This window comes from Pocillopora damicornis, chromosome 1, assembly GCF_964200805.1.
Source record: "Pocillopora damicornis chromosome 1, jaPocDami1.2, whole genome shotgun sequence".
Taxonomy (NCBI): Eukaryota; Metazoa; Cnidaria; class Anthozoa; order Scleractinia; family Pocilloporidae; genus Pocillopora; species Pocillopora damicornis.
Genome location: NC_142670.1, coordinates 8,689,715 through 8,709,083, shown reverse-complemented (window position 1 = coordinate 8,709,083; position 19,369 = coordinate 8,689,715). Strand labels below are relative to the sequence as shown.

The 19,369-nt window shown below is 36.0% G+C and overlaps 2 protein-coding genes and 1 long non-coding RNA gene across 3 annotated transcripts; 1 reads left to right on the top strand and 2 right to left on the bottom strand.

The window, feature by feature from the left end:
* Positions 1-1,480: 1,480 nt before the first annotated feature.
* LOC149051810 (uncharacterized) lies at positions 1,481-3,197 on the bottom strand. Its single transcript, XR_016181128.1, has 3 exons — positions 3,063-3,197; positions 1,972-2,007; positions 1,481-1,570 (listed from the first exon to the last, which is right to left on the bottom strand). It is a non-coding gene; the product is annotated as an uncharacterized LOC149051810 (long non-coding RNA).
* A 3,562-nt stretch (positions 3,198-6,759) lies between these two features.
* On the bottom strand, positions 6,760-14,144 carry LOC113674948 (uncharacterized). The gene is made up of 17 exons (XM_089187430.1): positions 13,579-14,144; positions 13,041-13,414; positions 12,904-12,963; positions 12,214-12,409; positions 11,696-11,803; positions 11,412-11,499; positions 11,063-11,153; positions 10,929-10,978; positions 10,058-10,184; positions 9,860-9,963; positions 9,412-9,514; positions 9,146-9,302; positions 8,953-9,034; positions 8,622-8,688; positions 7,859-8,182; positions 7,525-7,566; positions 6,760-7,412 (listed from the first exon to the last, which is right to left on the bottom strand). The coding sequence occupies exons 1-17, from the start codon at positions 14,099-14,101 to the stop codon at positions 7,269-7,271; spliced, it is 2,640 nt and encodes an 879-aa protein (XP_089043556.1). The 5' UTR covers positions 14,102-14,144; the 3' UTR covers positions 6,760-7,268.
* Positions 14,145-15,793: 1,649 nt separating this feature from the next.
* On the top strand, positions 15,794-18,023 carry LOC149051809 (melanocyte-stimulating hormone receptor-like). Its single transcript, XM_089200237.1, has one exon. The coding sequence runs from the start codon at positions 15,992-15,994 to the stop codon at positions 16,886-16,888; it is 897 nt and encodes a 298-aa protein (XP_089056363.1). The 5' UTR covers positions 15,794-15,991; the 3' UTR covers positions 16,889-18,023.
* The last annotated feature ends 1,346 nt before the right edge of the window (positions 18,024-19,369 follow it).

Sequence of the window (19,369 nt, the reverse complement as noted above, 5' to 3'; positions counted from 1 at the left end):
TTTTTTCGTAAATATATACCACGAGTTTTGAAAAGAAGTATTTGGGCATTCTACAAAATAAAGAAGATGGTAACAAATATAATAATGACCATGATAATGGTAAAAAAGAAGAACACAAGATCAATCAAGGATATAAATAAACTAGCCAGCAAACCGGCGTGTCGTTATTATTGATATAATTATTAGTATTTCAACCTATATTAGCTTAGACTATATTTGAGTTCATGCCACCATTATACTTGAGATTTTTTTGTTTTGTTTTGATTGTTTTTCTGAAATTGTTGGGACCAAATTCGACTAAAAACCTACACTACCCTTGCCACCAGTCTGAAAAGGCTAAATTAGTCACTAAGTAAGATGCGAATGTGAGTTATCATAATTTCCAACTGCTTTTGTATTCATTATAAAATTATTCATCGCCTACACACGTAGAAGTTGCGTGAAGCTGGACTTGATATTATGTGAGCAGTGTCTCATTTTTTGGAAAATCAATTTATAAGAGAAATTTTCATCATGATATTATTTTTAAGAGGGCATGTTTTAGCATAAAATATATATATACAACCCTAACCCCCATATAAGTCCTATTGAGCCGCTATGAACAAAATCTTTATTTACGGACGCCCGTACGTAAATTAGATGACGTGAGCATTTTTTTAACTGCCTTCAGAGTTTCCTTCCTGTTAAGCTTCAGTGAAGTTTTTCTTCTTTTTGAAATATGGAAGAAGCCAGCGAAGAACTGCCCAATTTTTCTATAGGTCCTGATCCAACAAGCAACAAAAATAAAGCCGAAAAAAACTTGCAAGTTGACTCTTTGACTTTCAAAACATTTTTTAGTGACACTTGAGTTAATTTGGCTTTGAGCTTTTCATGCACAGTTATCGCTCAAACCAAAGTATAAAATGTGGCGTGTTTTTGATCAGCCAATCTACCACAATAAAAGGCTTCTTCGCGCAGATCCTTGTTGTCGCTCTGTTATAAAAGAATTGGCTCATGCTTTTAGCTATGCGTACATCGAGTTATGGATGCACTTGGGAAGTTTGGAGAGCACTCAAAAAGTTAGAGTTGCTCTCGGCTGCGCCTCGAGCTACTCTAACGCATTTTTCGTGTTCTCCAAACTTCCCGCGTGCATCCATAACTCGATATACGCACGCTAAGCATGAACAAATTCTTAATTCTCGGCTTAACGTTTATTTACCTTCGGGCATTTCACAAATGAAGGCGTTGCTATCGTTCCAAAATATGCTGTTAAAAAGGCTCCCATTCTTGGATATTTCCGCACGACGTCTTCTATTTTTTGTTATAGAATCTCGCCATTTCAAAATATTCAGTTGTGCTCCACTCTCCCAAGTCCAATTTTTGGTCATTTTCCTTAAACCAATGTGCCACGCACTAGTATTCCAAGAGGAACGATTTTGAATTTCATGATTGATAAACTGCCATTCTTCTTCTGTTTCGATAGAAACAAGGTAACCTCCCAGATATTTGCAGGCTTTTCTGTTCCACCACCATGTTCTTCCCCATTTCGAAAATGTGTACCAGGAATTATTGAAACATGTCTCCTGGCATTCTATGACAAAATAAATAAGTAAATACACCAAAATATGTATATTATATTGATGATAACAGTAGTAATAGTTTCTATGATGATAATTGAGGTGAAGGCTATTGGTTATCATATCAACAATATTATTTATAAAAAAATGAGCATAAAACATTTTACCTCATCAGAAAAAACATTGGAATAAATCTCGGCTTTAAGAATGGAAATTGGGGAGATCTGGGTGGTGGCAGTGGTATTCTTTAACTTTGTTGTTTTGTTTCCAACTCGCGTTTAGAATCACAAGCTGATTAACGTACTTTCAGTTGGCAGTCTATAACTAATAATTCTTATAAATCAGTCGGAATTTCCCCTTTTTTAAGTTCTGTTTTAGTTATTTCAATGTTAAAGTTGGAATGGCGTTGTCTCACCTGTTTCTTTCCCTTGCATCATTATAGTAACAACGACTGCAGAAGAGAAATAAATTGAACATGTGCATTGACCTTTTGTCACAATAATATCATTGACATCAAAAAGAAAAAAGGTTTCTCGATTTCAAATTAAACCATTACCAATAAATTAATAAATGTATTTCCACTCGCGCGCGGCTGGTCTAAGCGTGTAAAGTGACCGGATGAACTCTAACAAAACTGGCAAGATAAGTTCATCTGGCCTATTCGGATAGCCGATCAGAACACAGGATTCGCTTCATTTCGCCCGAAAGCGCTGCATGTTTGCCTAAGCGCTAATTCAAGAGCTATTTATTATTTTTGCGTCGTTGGCGAAAAAGAAATACTTTTATTGCTTATAATCTTGTAATTCATCGAGGCTCAAAATGTTGGAAGGATCCTCTGATGCCTAGCCCATACAAAGAAATTATCACGATGAAATGTTTTCTTTAGAGCATAATTCTATAAATGGCTCGAACGAAACTTCCTTTTGGTTTGGCAAAATACTTTTCGACTGGTGAAATTTTTTTCGTAATTTATTTATCAAACGACAAACTTTTGTTTGGCACTTAATAGATTTATGCGTATTTCCACAGTGACATTCTGTGAACGTAGCTTCAGAGGATAGTGACTGAGCTTTCGCGTTTCTTTAAAGCTAAATATCGGTGCTCACAACTGTTTTCCTGGCCGTCACGACAGAACACTAATTATGAATAACAATGACGACTTCATTTTTGAAACCTAATGATTGATTGTAATCATACATGTCAGTGTGTTTAATTATTTTCAAATAATTTTGCATCGTATTTAGGCTAAAATAAAATTTAAAAACACACTTTCACACATCGCCTATATTTTTATTTTATACCTTACTTATTCATTCATTTGTTCTCAATTTAAACTGGATTTGCTATCAAGAAGCTGAATAAGCTCCAACTGACGTCTTCTTTTCAGGTTTAATTTTGGCATGGGCCACAGGCTGTCCCGCTACCTCAATTTCTTTATCATAACATTTACTAACAATTTTACACTTACAAAGCTTAACCAAACGATGTAATAAGGCTTGTACTTACTCAGCGAACAAAGGGCTGTAATCATTTTACTGGATTGAAGCACTTTCATCGCATCATTTATCATGAGATTCCGTTAGCAGCTGTCAGTATGCTTGTTTTGGCTCGTGACTTAGTGGCATCTCTTCTGCTTCAGATGTGTCGATGTATTTCAAACCCCTTTGTAGGAGGCTGAGTGTAATGAACATAAAAACACTTCATCGTTTCTTGCTGACGTAAATCAACATTTATTTTCCCTTTATGAACGCACCAATAAGTCTAAAGGATTTTTTGACCAGGTGCAGAAAGACGTTTTGCGCAATAAAAATAAAAAAGTCCATAATGTTCGCTTTGTAAAATGTATTCTATATACAAGGCTAAAAGGTTAAAAATTAAAATGTTTAAACCAAACGTTTTCGACTGTTTGCCATCATCAGGGTTGATGATGATGGCAAACAGCCGAAAACGTTTCAACATTTTAATATTTAACCTTTTAGCCTTGTATATAGAATACAAAAATAAATAAATTGCGGCGAAAAAAAACTGTATTAATTTTACTTCTCTTAATAGTGCGGATGACATAGCATTACTTAGTTAATTTTTTTTAACTCTTAAAGACCAATTTATGAGTCATGTCTGGCGATAGCTACCGTTTCCGAAGTAATTGCTAAAACTATACTCCTGTTTCTTTTTCACATCTTTTAAAAAATTGTCATAAATGAGATGCATAACTTAGAATTAAACGACAAACTTCGTTGTGCTCGGTTGAGATCATACATTTAATTGACATGTATTTTCAGCGTGATATCTTGTCATAACAACTTAAGAAGATTGGTAACTGTCCCTGAGACATTATTAGTACTTCTGATCGAAGGTGTAGTACCGAATGTCAATTATGCACCAATGATGAATTAACACGATCACTTCTGTTTGAAAATCGCATAATTATAATATAACTGTGGCAAACTGTTCCAGATCAATTTGCTTCTTATCGAAACCAAACACTTCTTGATGGCAAAACAGACTCAATGATATCCTTTCCATTATCTTTATTTATTTGCTCTATTATGTAGGAGTGGGTTAAGATAATAGAAAGCTGTAATAACCCTGTTGCGGTTGGTCGACGCGCAGCCGTCGCCTTGGTTTCCATACGGGACATCAAGTTTTTCGTGCATGCGCGGTGGCAGCATCCTCGAACGGTGCCACGAAAATCTCCTTTTAAAACCTCTTTATCTCCTTCATTTTCTCGATTTTTTGGTCTTAATATTAGGTTAAACAGTGTAAAATTTAGTGTGAGTTTTCACAAAGCCTTCGTAAAGGATTTTGGATCAAAGTTTTATATTTTATATAAGGATACTCACCGTTCGTGGCAATAACCCCAATCCTTATGACAAGTAGAGCACATAACATAACAAGTATTTTTGTTCTCTAAGTTTACATTCTCTTGAATTCTACCATAGAATTCTGTAAGTCAGAGATTATTTTCTCACTGTTGTTAAATTAACCGTTAAAGAGTAAAAATAAAAAATTCAAAAAATAATAAAGAAAGAAAAAGCATGAGGGGAGACGGGAGGAGGAGTAGTAGATCAACATGCTCAACAACAACAAAATGCCAAGCCTGACATGCGGAAAATATGTCGTAACAACGCATAGCATCCACAGCGCCACTCTTTTTATTGTCAGGGTTGAAAACCATTAATTTACACCCCAGTACCCCAATGATATCCTCAAGTACGCTTTAAAATTGATCTTGCTTGGGCCGCAACAAAGTTAGCATCGCGTGATTTGCAAACTTTTCATATGTTCCTCCAACATCCCAAGTGATTTGTTACGCGTGCTAATCGATAAAAAGTGTGTTTTATGGCTCAAATAGGGTAAGTTTATGAGAGTTTACGTGGAGATATTCTTATTTCTGTCCAAAAGCCGCTTTGAGGGTGACGAGCTCGAGTCCCGCCAAAGAACTCTGAAGAAGTCGCGATTTTCGTAGTATGCTTGTGGCACCAATCTAGTGAGCTATGATTTATCTTTTAAAAAGAACTTTTGTACTCACTCAACAAAGACATTGATGGTAGGACTATTCCTCATATCTGACAAAATTTCGTCAACATTTCTTTTTTTTTTCTGTGAGGGTTGATTTTCCGTCAGCATTACGTTTCCCAAATTCTGATCTTTTTCCCTGCTTAGCAGTATCAGGTTGATGGAAATTCCTTTTTTATAAACCTTTCAAGATCAGTCTCTTGCTAAAAGGATAAGCTTTTAGCGTGTGTTGTTTTTAGTCAACATCATCGAACTGTTGCAAAAGAAATTTTGCATAAAATTGAATGTCATATGAATTCTTGACGTCTTGTCTTCGGTTAAAATCTTTGCACCTGCTTAAACCAAGCACGGCAAAATAATTAATTAATATCAAAAGAAACTGTTTCATTTCGTTATTCGTAATTCTTTTAATAGAGTAGAGTGCGATACACAATCATACAGGGAGAAAAAAAAATAGTTGTTATATCCCCGAGCTGGAGAAAGTAAATTGCTAATGTCCTTCATACGGTTGCCTACTTACTATTAAGATTCCTTGTTTACTTACCTATTGAAATAACACTTTCGCTGTTTTTAGAGCGCTTAAAAAATTTGAACTGGTACGGAACAAATATGTTTTTACTTGAAGTAATTTACTAATTTTAAAACGATCCTACAACTTAGATGATGACGCTGCCTTAACTTTCTCTGCCGTTACTCTCCCTTTCGCACCTACTCCTCTCCATGAACACTCAAACATCATCTTTTTATTTATTTAATTCATTTTGGATACATTAGTTTGGAATTATTGGTCATGCAGACCATTCATTATCACATCATCATTATATTGAGAGAATAACAAGAAGCATCTCTGGGTCATTTCGCTTAAACGAGACGTGAAAGGTATCGATCTCTGTTGCTCAACGACGAATGTGTTGACCTATATTCCGTTGCATCAATAATTATGAGCAATGGTGATGAAAAGTTTTCGTGCTCCTCGATATATGTCTGTACTTATATCTTGCAGAAGTAATATCCTTTAAGAATCTCCACAAAGCTCTCATATCTCATCTATTTTTCTTTCTAATGCATCGAGAGGACACAAAGTAAGTAGATGGGCGTAAATAGGTCTCTCGAGTCCCCCCCCCCCCTCCCTTCCCCTTTTGAAAGGTGGGGGGAAGTGGGGGATGTCGGGGTTATGAATTTCCGCGCGCGCGGCTCACGTAAAGGGGCGTTAACTTATCTCTAACGGGCTTGTAATTTTTTGGAAAGGTTTTTGGATTTTGGAAAGGACTATTTAACATTTCAGAAGATTTTGTGTCACGAGCCTCCTTAGAGTTCACGCCGGCAACCGTGGCAATGGCTTCATATTTAAGAAACAAGCCAAAAAACAGACAAAAACATAACAGAGCAACATAAACACTCACTCAAGAGGGTGGTTGAACTTCTCGGGCATCTTAGAATCTTCCCCTGGGGAGATAGGGTTAGGGGGGAGAGAACGAAGGGAAGGTGGTTAAGACGGATCCTTCTCTTCCACCCTGTATTGGTTTACTCTGAGCATTGACCAAAACCAGAGGCAGTCTTCACTAATGGACAGTGGAAGTTTGTTTCATTGCTTCTCAATACACCGATTTTAATCCAAAGTGGTCAAAAGTGACTCGACAGGGTACAATGTGCCTCGTCATGCGAACAAAATATAACAGATTACTAAAAGGTATGGTTAATTCACTCCTTTTTAATTATTTGTCATTTTAACTGCTGATATAATTGATTTATTAATCAAAAAATTTAAAACTTGACTTTTACCGCTGCTATTACTAAAGTACGATCGTATTTGGTATTTTCACAGGTAGCTTAGTGTTACCTTGTGTACTCAAAATGTGGATCAATATTAAATCGTATATATATATTTATTAGTAAACAGTGGTTTAAAGGAAATACAGTAAAATGTGTACTAGTGTTAAACAAGTGAGTCTTGAATGTAAGATACGATTTTAGATAATCGACTCTCATTTTCTTTCTAGTGAATCCAGTTATTTAAGCTAATTTTTTTTTTAAATTCCAACTTATTTTAAGACTGCAATTCAACTGCTCACATATCACCGACATCACTTGGATTAACCTGTGAGCTTTTCCTTGTGGATTTTTCATTTTTACAGATGGAAAAACAGTATCACTTAAAGTCGTTTAAATTGAATTACTGAATACTGTATGGTACTATTCTTTGAAAGACTGCACTTCTACCGCCCACATTTCGCCGGCATCTCTTGGATTAACTTGTGGGCCCCTATTCGCAGAATTTCCATGATCTACAGTAGATGGGAAAGTGATGTTCGTCTTCCTTTTCAATCGCTCTCTAATCTGCAGATGAACAGGCGACCAAATATCAAATGTTAACCACCAAAACCTTTATTGATGTCTAGCAAATTTACAATTCGTCTTATGTACATCCTCAGTTTGATATTCATCTTACCTGGCTGTTCCGCGCACAATGAAGAACAAAAATCAGGATTCCCTGAGACAGATACTCATATCAGTATTACACTTTTTGTAATCCGGGTGATAAAGGTGATAACGGTATGATCGTTTGAGATGAAACTACAATAAAGGTGGCGAAAGAATGAATTAAAGCAAGTCGCATATCTTGTAGACCAATAAAGACTGTCTGCTGTTGGGTAAATTATTTTGAATAGGCAATATCATCTAACCAAAAGAGTCTTTTTTAGGTAAAAGAGTAGTTTGAGCATTTAAGTATGTAAATAGATGACTAAAATTTAATTATAGACTAACTTTTATTAAAAGCTCACCTGAGTAGAGCTGAAAATGGTGAAAAGGTAGGCGAAAGCTTTGTGTGATGATAACAAAAGACCAAAAAGCCATGTGACACCCAGCAGTGGAATCATCACCGAGCATGTTTTAATGTCAAGTCTGAATAACGACAAAAATATATGAAGAGGATCGATTAACCATTTCTTTCTGTAACGTGATATAACCTTTTTTTTTTCAAAATCGTATTGCTTCATGTTAAATTTGAAAACTTCCCGTATCTGCTGTATATGGTTGTCTTCCCCCGCGGGTTGCGTTAATGTGCTCATCTCCTTTATTACTCGGACGAATATCAAAATGTTGAGCTGAAAAAAATAAGGAATACTAAATGTATTGCGGAAAACAGAAAAATTGTCATTCGTCCTGTTACGAGCGTTTGAAAAAAGAAAATTCTGAATCTTCACAAAAAATGAAACCCCATGTTTTCAGCTTACCAACGCGCTCCTACGTCTCTATAATGAGCAGCATGAACCCTGTGCTGCGCCACGCTATTACTTGGTTCATACACAGGCCAAGAGGAATGGAAGTTAGAAAAACACAAGGGAATATCAATTGGAGTTGATATTTTTTTGAAAGACGGTAAACGTTTAGTAATAAAAATCTCTAATAATAGGCAGTCCTGGTATAGGAAATAACAATAATAATACCGACAATTATAAAAATATAATAATAATAATAATAATAATAATAACAATAATAACAATAATAACAATAATAACAATAATAACAACAACACAGACTTACAACTTCAATGACAGCTATAAATGTGACGAAGATCCAGATCAGGTTGTTAGATGAGGACAGCCAGCAACTGGAAACGAGTATATAAAAAAAGTTAAATTCCAGAAAATAATCTTCAGAGCATAACACAAATCAAACACAACTGCACCATAAAACAAGGCAACTCTAAGTGAAAACAAATGGAGTGATAAAGGAAAACTGGGAAGAGATCTTAACAACAGCAATGCGTCGTGAAACGCTGATTATTTAAATAGAAAAGAGAGAGAGGATGAGAGAGAAGGAAGAGGAAGAAGAGAGAAGAAACTGCAGCTGTATTATTTACTGTTTCTCATACTATTTTTCACTAGTATAGCTTTTAATTCCATCTTTTCCAGCAGCGATGCTTATTGAAATGCTAACCATGATGATGGGCAAACCTAAACATAAGTAGAATGAAGTTAGTGCAACTCGAGAAGTCATACGTCCATTTTTGAAGCGATTCCGATTCAGCAGCTTACAATGATTTATAACAAGTGAAATAAAAATACCCCATGATATGAAGTGATACATATGAATCTTGGTGTTGATGTTGATGTTATAAACTTTCACAAGAAATAGGAAGGAATAAATTCCCTCCACCAGCACCCAACAGAAAGCTGCCATCAGGAAATACTGCAATAAAGCTGCTGCTAGGACACAGAGAGCCTGCGAGAGAGAGAAAAAAAATTTTGTCTGTCTTTCATATTATTTTCTAAAGAATATTTTATGCCCCTAAAGAGCAAATAAACCATGAATAGATAAATACAACTCTTACCATATTTTCTGTGGCGTTTATGCCGGCGAGAAAGATTATTTGTCCAGCTCCGAGGGCTACAGAAAGACTCAGTCTTATTTGAGTCAAAGGTTGCCATAAGTCTCTAGTGAAAGAGGTAAGTAATAAAAATACAATCAAACAAACAGGAAAAAAACAAAAACTCAAATACCAGACAGAAGCAAAAACAAAACGAAAATATATTTGACAAAGTATTCTATTAATTTTGTACTGTACTAATTTAAACATCTTACTTTCGCTAATAAATTTAATTTATTCCTATTCCATTTTAATCATCGTTATTCTGCTATTATTGTTATTATTTTATTTGTTCAATATACTTTTTAATTTAATCGATATCTTTTTTTAAAGAACTTGTCCGTTCTAAGCCCTAAATCATTTAAGTTCATGCAAAGACTTGGTTCTTTAAGCGTATGGTTACAGTACTTACGTGAGGTAGGAATATAAAACAATTGTCAAAAGAATCGCGAATATGGAAAGACTCAATCCTACGTAGGTGATAATTTCATGAATAGTTTCGTCTTCCACAGTGAGCTGTGAAGAGAGATGAATAGTCAGTGGATTCGTTACTTAATCCGATGAAATTTTATTACCAGTGCTAAATGTAAGGTGAAAATCAATTCATTACCCCTGGGCTACCGTTGTAGTCAAATAAGACAGCAAAATGAGTCAAATGATTGCAGCTGCAAACTGTTTCTTCTGAGTTGCTTTTCGATGTGACCACATGGCATCCTGTCTCTGAAAATCCGCCTGGGCTGAAAATAAAATAACAATAATAATAATAATGATGATGATGATGATGATGATGATCAAAATATAAATCGAAACAGCCCCGAAAACTCATCAGGGTACCGATGGGTTTATTTTCTGTCTTTCTTTCGCTGATTTCATATCCTTTACACATCGTCGAGTAATTTCGAATTTGACGTTTGTCGACATCTTTTCCCTGCCACTCATGGATATGCCTTTGAGGGATTACGGTCAGCACTTCCTAATTGAGGAAAATGGTATGATGATGATACTGTAATTCAGGCTATGCACAATTCTTAAATAGACTCGTGAAACATTGATACACTAGGTAAAAAAGCAAACGAGAAAACAAGCAAGGCTAGAAACACAGAAACAAAACAAAAAACACACATACCACCAAACAAATCAATGAACATATAATAAAAATAGGCGGAAGGAATTTATAAGCAACGGATAAATATGGCCATTGAAAGAGAAAAAAAACAGCAACACTAAAACCTTCCGAAAAAAGCAACATTTAGCAAATCAATGCCTTCATTTTAAAAAGAAACAGATTGACCTTGAAAGGCCTTTTTAGAATGTAAGGCAAGTTTCAACGTCTCTTCAAAGTCGAGTGAGGAATTATGGACGGTTAATAATAAACCTGGAAAAACACCCATTTAAGTGTAATAATCATTACATTTTTCTTCATAATTTTAGAAGAATCAATTACTCCTGGAACAGGATGAAAAATACATTCCAGCTGTTACCTTTCACTTGAGCCACTCCAAAACATGCATTTCTTCTCTCCTTCATGTACCTTTACTCGGAATATAAACATTGAAATCATGTGCTCAGAATAAATATCACAACGTAAAACAACTCAGTTTGATCGTGTTCTTACCTTCGTATTTCTGAACCTTAAAATGACATTCTCTTGTAATTTTTCTGGTTTTGGATCTATAGCCACGGCCGTTATCCCGGAGTCCAAATACCTTCGTAGGAAATAGAATATCGATGTGAAGCATATCAATTTGAAGCATAGTAATTATTTTAATGAAAATAGCAAGCTAGGAGCCTATACAAACCAGTGTTACTTAAAGACTAATTTATCAAACACGGAAAAGATCATTGAATAGGGTTAAAAAAATTTACGGCCTCATAAGTTCAACCCCTTGAGTTTCTATTTGTATTCTACGTGTATTTCCGATGGAAAGGGCATGTGGTTAAGAAACTTTAAGAGGTAAGCTTACCTTGTGGTGCCCGTTGTGGTTCTGAAGGGTTGATCTGTAACTAATACTTCATGGAGATCCTTGTACACGATCCCAACAACTACTGATACTAGAAAAGTAAAAAAAAACAACTGGCTACAACATGACTATATGAAATCCAAGTTGCTAATGCGAATATCTGAATCAAACAGATTGTGTAAACCAACAAACAAATATGTAAAAAAAAACTGCAAAGACTTGTAGAGGATTAAAATGTGCTTTGTTCTAGCACATCAAGGATTTAAAAACTGAAGTCAATAACAAACCATTGTTAGCAAAGTTTTTAGAAGAAACTTTCAGGCTCGTTTGCAGTTCTTGTTTTCCAAGATAAAAGTCACTAGCATTTTTGCGGTAGGTTTTTTGTATAGCCAACTCTGTTGGAGAAAAAATAAATAAAGACGAAATTAAGGGTAACATATTTTCAAAGAAATATCTTTCGTGTTGGTCCGAAAGTAAGCCATAATCCAAATATGGTAATTACACTTGTTTGAAAGCAATGTATTCAATACATAATCTTCCAAAAAGTACAACTGCCATGAGATCATCAAGACATCGGAAAGCTGAGGTTTTAGTGCTTTTCAACATTCTAATCGCTGGTAAAAATTGTCCATTATCACTATGATTAATCTAAAAAATGGTCAATGGGAAGGATGAACCGGCTTAACAGTACTGATCAATTAAATCATCAAAGCCGCCATGATGTCATTGGTCAAAGTGTCAGTCAATAAACAGTGTGAGTAACGGATTATTTAGAATCCGAACGAATGATCATGCTCTGACTCACCTAGTTTTCGGCTGTTTATCTCCACTGAAGAATTCGCTCCGATCATTTGGTGTTTGCCATAATTAAGGGCGAATAGCTCCAAGGCGACTGCCACCTTAAAGATGTAATTTCTTATTTTTTCGACTTCTTCTTTGGTAAGACGTTTTTGGAGGATTTGGATACTAGTGATGAAGTCTTCAAAAATCCGTTTAGCCTCCTGTAATAACATCACAAATTTTTGTTAAAAAAAGGATGACATTTTAACAAAACAGTTTGAGGAAAAGGTAACGCATTAATTATACTAGCAAGGCCCATATTTCTTCTACTCCTAGTTAGATTATGAAAAAGAAATTGCGAAAGAAATGAATAAAAACCAAAAATGGGTAAGAGAACAAAAATCCTGCAAGATTGTCAAAAGGTGTGTAGGATGTGCACAAGTTAAGGAAGCAATTATTTCGCTCGTATCGATTCATATCTTATTGATGATAATAATAACGATAGTGATAATGACAATGTTGTAATAATCATCATAATGACAATGAGGACAATGGCGATAATGATACAGTCTTGTTTGCTCTTTTCAAATGAACTCGAAGTTTTTTTCAAGCTTAGAAACTGCTGTGTTGCATTGGTCAGTCTTTCTAATCATTGCACATTTCATGTATACTAAGTGGATTAATCATTAAAGATAAGCAAGTAGTAAGTTCATACCATCAAGGACAAGATTCTATTCATTTCTTTTCCTTTTAGTTTGGAAACAGTTTTGTTGGCCTGAGATAAAGAAAGACAATAAAGTTGGCGAACAACAATATTGTAAATAAAAAGCTTGAGAGAAATACTTTGCTTACCAGATTCTTAATAACTTCCAACGTCGATGACAGAGGTGGCCGTAGAGACGGAGACGATGATGATCCTGCTGCCGATATTTCCGATGATAATGACAATAATGATGATGATGCTGGTGCTGATATTGCTGCTGGCTTTGATAATGATGGTGATAATGCTGATAAAGATGCTGATTCCCCTGCTATTGATGTTGCTTCCAATGATGTTGCTGATGTTGATACTGATATTGCTTCTGGCTTTGATGATGATGCTAATAGTGCTGATGTAGATGCTGATATCCGTGCTGGTAATAGTGCTGCTGATGGTGGGTGCGATGAAGATGATGGTAACGGAAAGATTAATGCTAACGATGACTGCGACATTGATTGTAAGAGAGCTGAATGTTGAAAAACATTTAACTGTTAAAATAAAATTGACGCTATGGTAGGGCGCGACGAATTTTAAAAGAAAATATTTTCTATTTCTTTTTTAGAATCTTAAACACTACTTCGTAAAACAAAAAAAGAGTGTTGTAAGTATTCAAACTATTATTGTACTCACTGTGAGCTTCTGTTCCATTTCCTGTTGAAATTTTAGAAGCAAATACTCGAATTGTTGAAGCCCCAATAGATGTAACGATATTCGACGTGTATGAATCTGAAGTGATGGAGTGACCGTCACACATCTGCGTACAATTGTTAGCGTTAAAATGCGTAATGCACTCCTGTACTTTGTCTGTGCAGCTTTGTGTTTTACATCTTCTCCCGCTGCAGGTTAGGTTACATACTTTGGCATCGCAGATTTGTTCACAATCCTGGCTGTTACATACTAGATGCATTTCACATATATTATCTTCACCTTCGCACTTTTGTCTTCTACAGTTTTTTCCTGTACAGTTCAGATTACATTTTTTAGCCTCGCAGAATTGTACACAATCTTCACCGTCACATTCTAGATCCATTTCACATACAGTTCCTTTACCGTGACACTTCTGTATTTTACAGTTTTTCCCGCTGCAGTTCAGATTACATTCGTCAGCGTCGCAGTTTTGGTCACAATCGCTACCTTCACATTCCAGATCCATTTTACAGAACTCAACTCCAGTATAGCACGTCAGTTTACACCCTTTCCCCATCTGCCATACAGGCTAATCTAAAACTGTTCTAAGTTTTACCGGTCTTTTTTTGCGCTCAATTTTCTTTTAAAGACTTTTCCAAGGGTACCCATTAGAAGGACTCCTCGGGGTGCGCTTAAGATGCATTCTAAAGGAAACAAATCTTTTAAAAGAAGCTTTAGTACCCACTCAACATAGTTATTGATAACAGGAGTGTTCCCCACAACTGGCAGCTTCTCGTCATCATTATTTTTTTCCGTTGGGTGAGTTTAGTTCCTGTAGGCTGAACCAAATGCAATCTTTTAAAAAATTGTCAGTGGCTGGAGATCGGTCCGAAATATCCTTTGCCAATGTAAATGCAAGGCTTGATAATTTTTTCCTTTAGCAAGAACCAGCCGTTTACGCAGTGCTGACATACATTGCGGGAAATGATTGTCAGAGATTATTTTCCGGTCAGGTATTTCCACCGAAATTTAGTCGAACTTAAGCTGAACCAAATGCAACCTTTTAGAAAATTGTCAAAATTTTAGAAATTTATTCGAACCTAAGCTGAACCTAATGCAACCTTCTAGAAAATTGTCATTGGCTGGAGATCGGTCCAAAATATCCTTTGCCAATATAAATGCAAAGCTTGATAATTCTGCTTTTAGCAATAACCAGCCGTTTAGTCAGTGCTGACATACACTGCGGGAAATGATTGTCATGCAAATTACTTTTGTCGCAGTAAGCCTTTTTACGTAAGTAAAAATATGACAGGTATGAAATTAACTTTTAAAGCAAATGCTTCATTTGAATATTAAAAGTTCGAATTAGGTTTTTGTTGAGAGCAATAGCATCACAGGAGTCGCTTCGAAACAATTACGCCTCCACTTGTAATATGATTGTCAAAAAGAGACATTTTTTGTTCGCTTTTCTAACGGTCCTCGCTAAGTAGTGCAGAGCGGAAGATCTCGCCCGCACGTGCCACGCACTAGAAGGTATTATTGATAAAATATGGGGCCTTTTATCGTTTCTTAGAACAGTAAAGGGAGATAATGGCTCACCAAAACTAAATTAGTTGTTTAACTGAATCGATGACTAATTTAGCGAATGACGAGTGACTCCTAACATGAGCGAATTCTGTTTGACTGCACCAACTCAAGTTTAACTTTTTAAAACCTGTGAAAGGAGAAGTCGTTTATCAAATTGAAAGGGATTAAAATATAGATTAGCATACAGTCCATTTGATTTGAAAAAGTTAGAATAAGTCTGGTAGCGAACTTATACCTTTCGTAAATAATACAAGCTTAAACTTTGTAGAAAAACATAGATATTCGTTATTAGTTTACGCGCTTGAAGGGAACGGAATTTACACTGATCTCGCTGGAAGTCTACTGCACATAGATAAACGTTCTGTAAAAGTAGTTGTGATTACAAGAAAAGATAAAATGTAAACAACTTTAACATACAAGACTAAAACAAAGGAAGGAAGGTTACGAAGTTACTAAGAAAAATTTTTCGAGGACTCAAATAGAATTATCTGGGATATGAATATTGAGCTCAGGAATGGACACTCTGAAAGAGATGCAAGTTATTTCACAAATCAACAGCAGTATTTGGTCCTATCTTATTCATGTGTGTGTGTGTGTGTGTCTTTTTTTTTTAATTAACAGGTTTGGGAATTTTCTGCGCTTGTTCATACGTCAACGGCAGGTGAAATTTAGTTGTTATGAATTCAATAACTTCAGCAATATCCCGCAGGCATGTTTAAGGCAAACAAAGTGAAAGAAAGAGGAGGAATTTGTTAATACTTCATGATAATTGTGACGCTCTTACCACTACAATACAGCAGCAGAGAAGGAAGGAATCATTTTCTTTTCCATGGATCGGGAATTCGAGAAGTCTCTTTGTCTTGGGACTGGAATTTCTTTCATTTTGCTTTCGGTTTTGATATCAGTTCCAAACATCTTCGTTCTGATTGCGTTGTACAAAAATCCTTTTCGCTGTTTCAGAAAATCCTTCGCTGTATTTCTCGTTTTCATTTCTTTAGCTGATTTATTTGCTGGAAGTGTGGTTTGCACTGGAGAAGCCGTAATGCGATTTTCCTGCGCCTTTGGAGACAAAACGCTACCAAAGGATGGAGACGTCGTTAAATTGTTGGGATACACGGGAGTCAACAGCTCTATCTTATTGGTAACAGCAATGTCTGTGGATCGCTTTATATCAGTAACTTTTCCCCTCTTCTATCGCAACAAGGTCAAGCGAAAACACCTTATTCTGTGCAATGCGAGTATTATTGCTTTCTCAACAATGTTTTCCTTGCTACAACTTACCGGAATCTCAATTCATACCTATGTGTCAATAGATATACATCTGCATACGACATTTCCTCTTGCAACGACTTCTGTGTGTTATGCCGGAATATTCATGATTCTACGAAAACGTTCTCGGGTTGGTATTCCAAGAGAACACAAAATACGTGGTGAACCAGCACTCTGCGTCATGCGTAGGGTTGACAACGCCAAAAATGAACGGAAAATTGCTATAACATCGTTGTTAATTTTGCTGTTTCTAATATCATCACTTGTACCTTATTTCATAACAGTTATTCTGGAGGCAAACTGTCTCGCTTGTCATGGACAAAGGTGGCTATTTGTACTCAAAGAATCATCAGTCGTATTCTTGTTATTCAACTCTTTAGTCAATCCTTGCCTCACAACCTTTCGTGTTAACGAACTGAAAGACTCTGTAAAAGGAGTGTGTTTCCACCGACGCTAAAACTATAGGGTTTGCCAGCTATTATGTTTGTGTTGTGGATGTTTCAAAGCCAATGTTAATTTATAGCGTCCTTCGGATATTAAAAAAAAAAAAGAAAAACAGAGAAATTCATTACACATTCGTGAACGTACACACAAAGGCAAGGGTCTCAATGGGGTCAACCGCTTACCGTAGAACGGCATAGTAATTTAGCCGTTAGGCGTAAAAACCGACAAATTTTAACCGTGAGTCATAACAAACCTATCCGTTATTTTTTTCTCTTAAATCGCAATGGAAAAAACTATTAGCTGTAAAATTGCCGAATTTAAACCGTTAGCCATCAACCCATTGAAACTCTCCAAACAAGAGTGAGTCCAGTAAATTTAAGATTGGCAGTAATTGATAATGAACGATTATGTCGTGAGATTTTGGATACAAGGTAATATTTATCTAATTACCTGTTAGATGATACTGTATTATGAGTTTTAGCCTATTCATTTCCAAGGGCAAATACGCAGTAATGGAGAAGGTTAGCTGCGTTATTACATTCCTTCAGTCGCAATAAGACAGTTTCTTTCACTTGACGGAAAATGCCACACGTCATAGAGAATTGCGACGCCGTGTGGCTACTAAGTATTTGTGATATTACAACTGCTTTTAATTTTCTTCCCATAGGGTTCAGAAAAGACGCTGAATCTATGTAATGACTTTTAAGTCCACGAATATGCGGCCTTTTAGTTTATTTATTTGGTAAACAATTCACTAATCCACAAGCAGGTTTTACAAAAAAAAAAAAGCGAACGTCTTAAATGTTGCGATGTTGAGCTCTTGGTAGTATACTCCTTGTATTTATATTAAAACTGGGTGCAAAATATTGCATCGACCAACGTTTTTATTAGGCAGGTTGAATAAAACGTTCATTCCAACTTTTATTATATTTGACTGCTTACCGCAAATAATAAGGTTAACGTATATTAAGCTGATAAGTCTCCAATTAAAGCAGGTGCTAAGATAGAAATTAAATATATTTTGAGCCACTCTTAGACGAATGGCAAGGATTGAAATATTTCTCATCTGTACTATGCTCTCATCTTCAAGTACACAAGATGCCTTCAAAACACTGCCTTTTCAATAAACAGGATCAATGTCACAATATTATAATAATGCCAACTAGATCCCTGTACCTGAAATGGTGGAACATTTGACAGTGAGGTCAGGCGTCGGAGGGTGAATCAGTCGTCTCCAACAGAGGGGGACTACTTGAATACAACAGAGCCTTGTAAGCGGATCGGGAAAATTTTATTTTGATAAATAGTGCGGGTCTTAAGGTGAAAGACTGACAGAAAGAAATTATATTCAACAATTTTCGTCCTCGACTTCGTCTGGGAATTATTTGCAAAAAATTATTAATTCTTAAGTAGTTTGCAACTGGATAGTCAGAGAAGTATCATTTTCTTTTGTTACGTTCGATTTTCCGTAGAAGTACGAAGAAACCGAGTTTTCATCATTTTAAAGAGTTTTTGCTTCTTTACTATTGAAATTACGCTGGACTGAATGATTATGGCAGTTTATATAACGTCAGCCATAAGTACCTTCGTAAGTAAAAGCATATTGAGGATATTCTCAGGTGATACAGATCTCACGGGACACAAATAACAAAAGTTACCATCAGTCCATCTAGGTGCTCGCTAGGTCGTTTTAATTCACAATTTACAGGCAATCAAGCTTTTACACAGTTTTTTAATTTAGCCGAATCTAAAACATAACAATAAAAGTACAGACATTGTGGTCGACTAACTTCAACAGCTTGCTATGTAAAGCACTTCTACAAGTATTAACACTAGGCAGAAATATCTTATGGAGGCTGACAAACCGAGTGAGATTTATATCATTGTATCCGTCCCGTTAAAACGAGGGTCCATGCATGTACTTTTGTTGCTGGCAGTGCTGTCTCCAATTTATCTAAGCTACCTTTGCAAAGAGCCTACTTCCTATCGAAACAGATAGACCCATGATTTTCCAGGATGCCGACTGAGGCCCTTCTTAATTACAGGTAAAGTCAACAGCTAAAAGCATTATAGAAGCGGTTTATTCATGTATTTATGCCATTACGTTAATATCCAGAATGGCCCTACCTTACTGAGAGGGGGGGGAGGGAGGGCATCGTGGTCTATTAAACTGCAGAACCGAAAAAAAAAACATTTAAAACCGCAACAAAAATTCGCTAAAAGCCGAAAATCGCATCCAAACCATCAAAACCGACTTTTCACATCCTAGGTGTCAAAACCCTAATCGATCCGATACAGCTGACAGATGGAGCACAAAGAGGTTTCACAGCTATGTGAGATCCATTGAGGCAAAAAAACTGCCCTCAGATCGAAGAGGAACTGGAACCCCAATAGGAAAAACCGAAAACTACTTCGGATACCAAATCTAAAAACCTATAAGTACTTTTGATGAAAACCTAAAACCAAGTGCCAAAATTTGGAAATTCGCCAACGA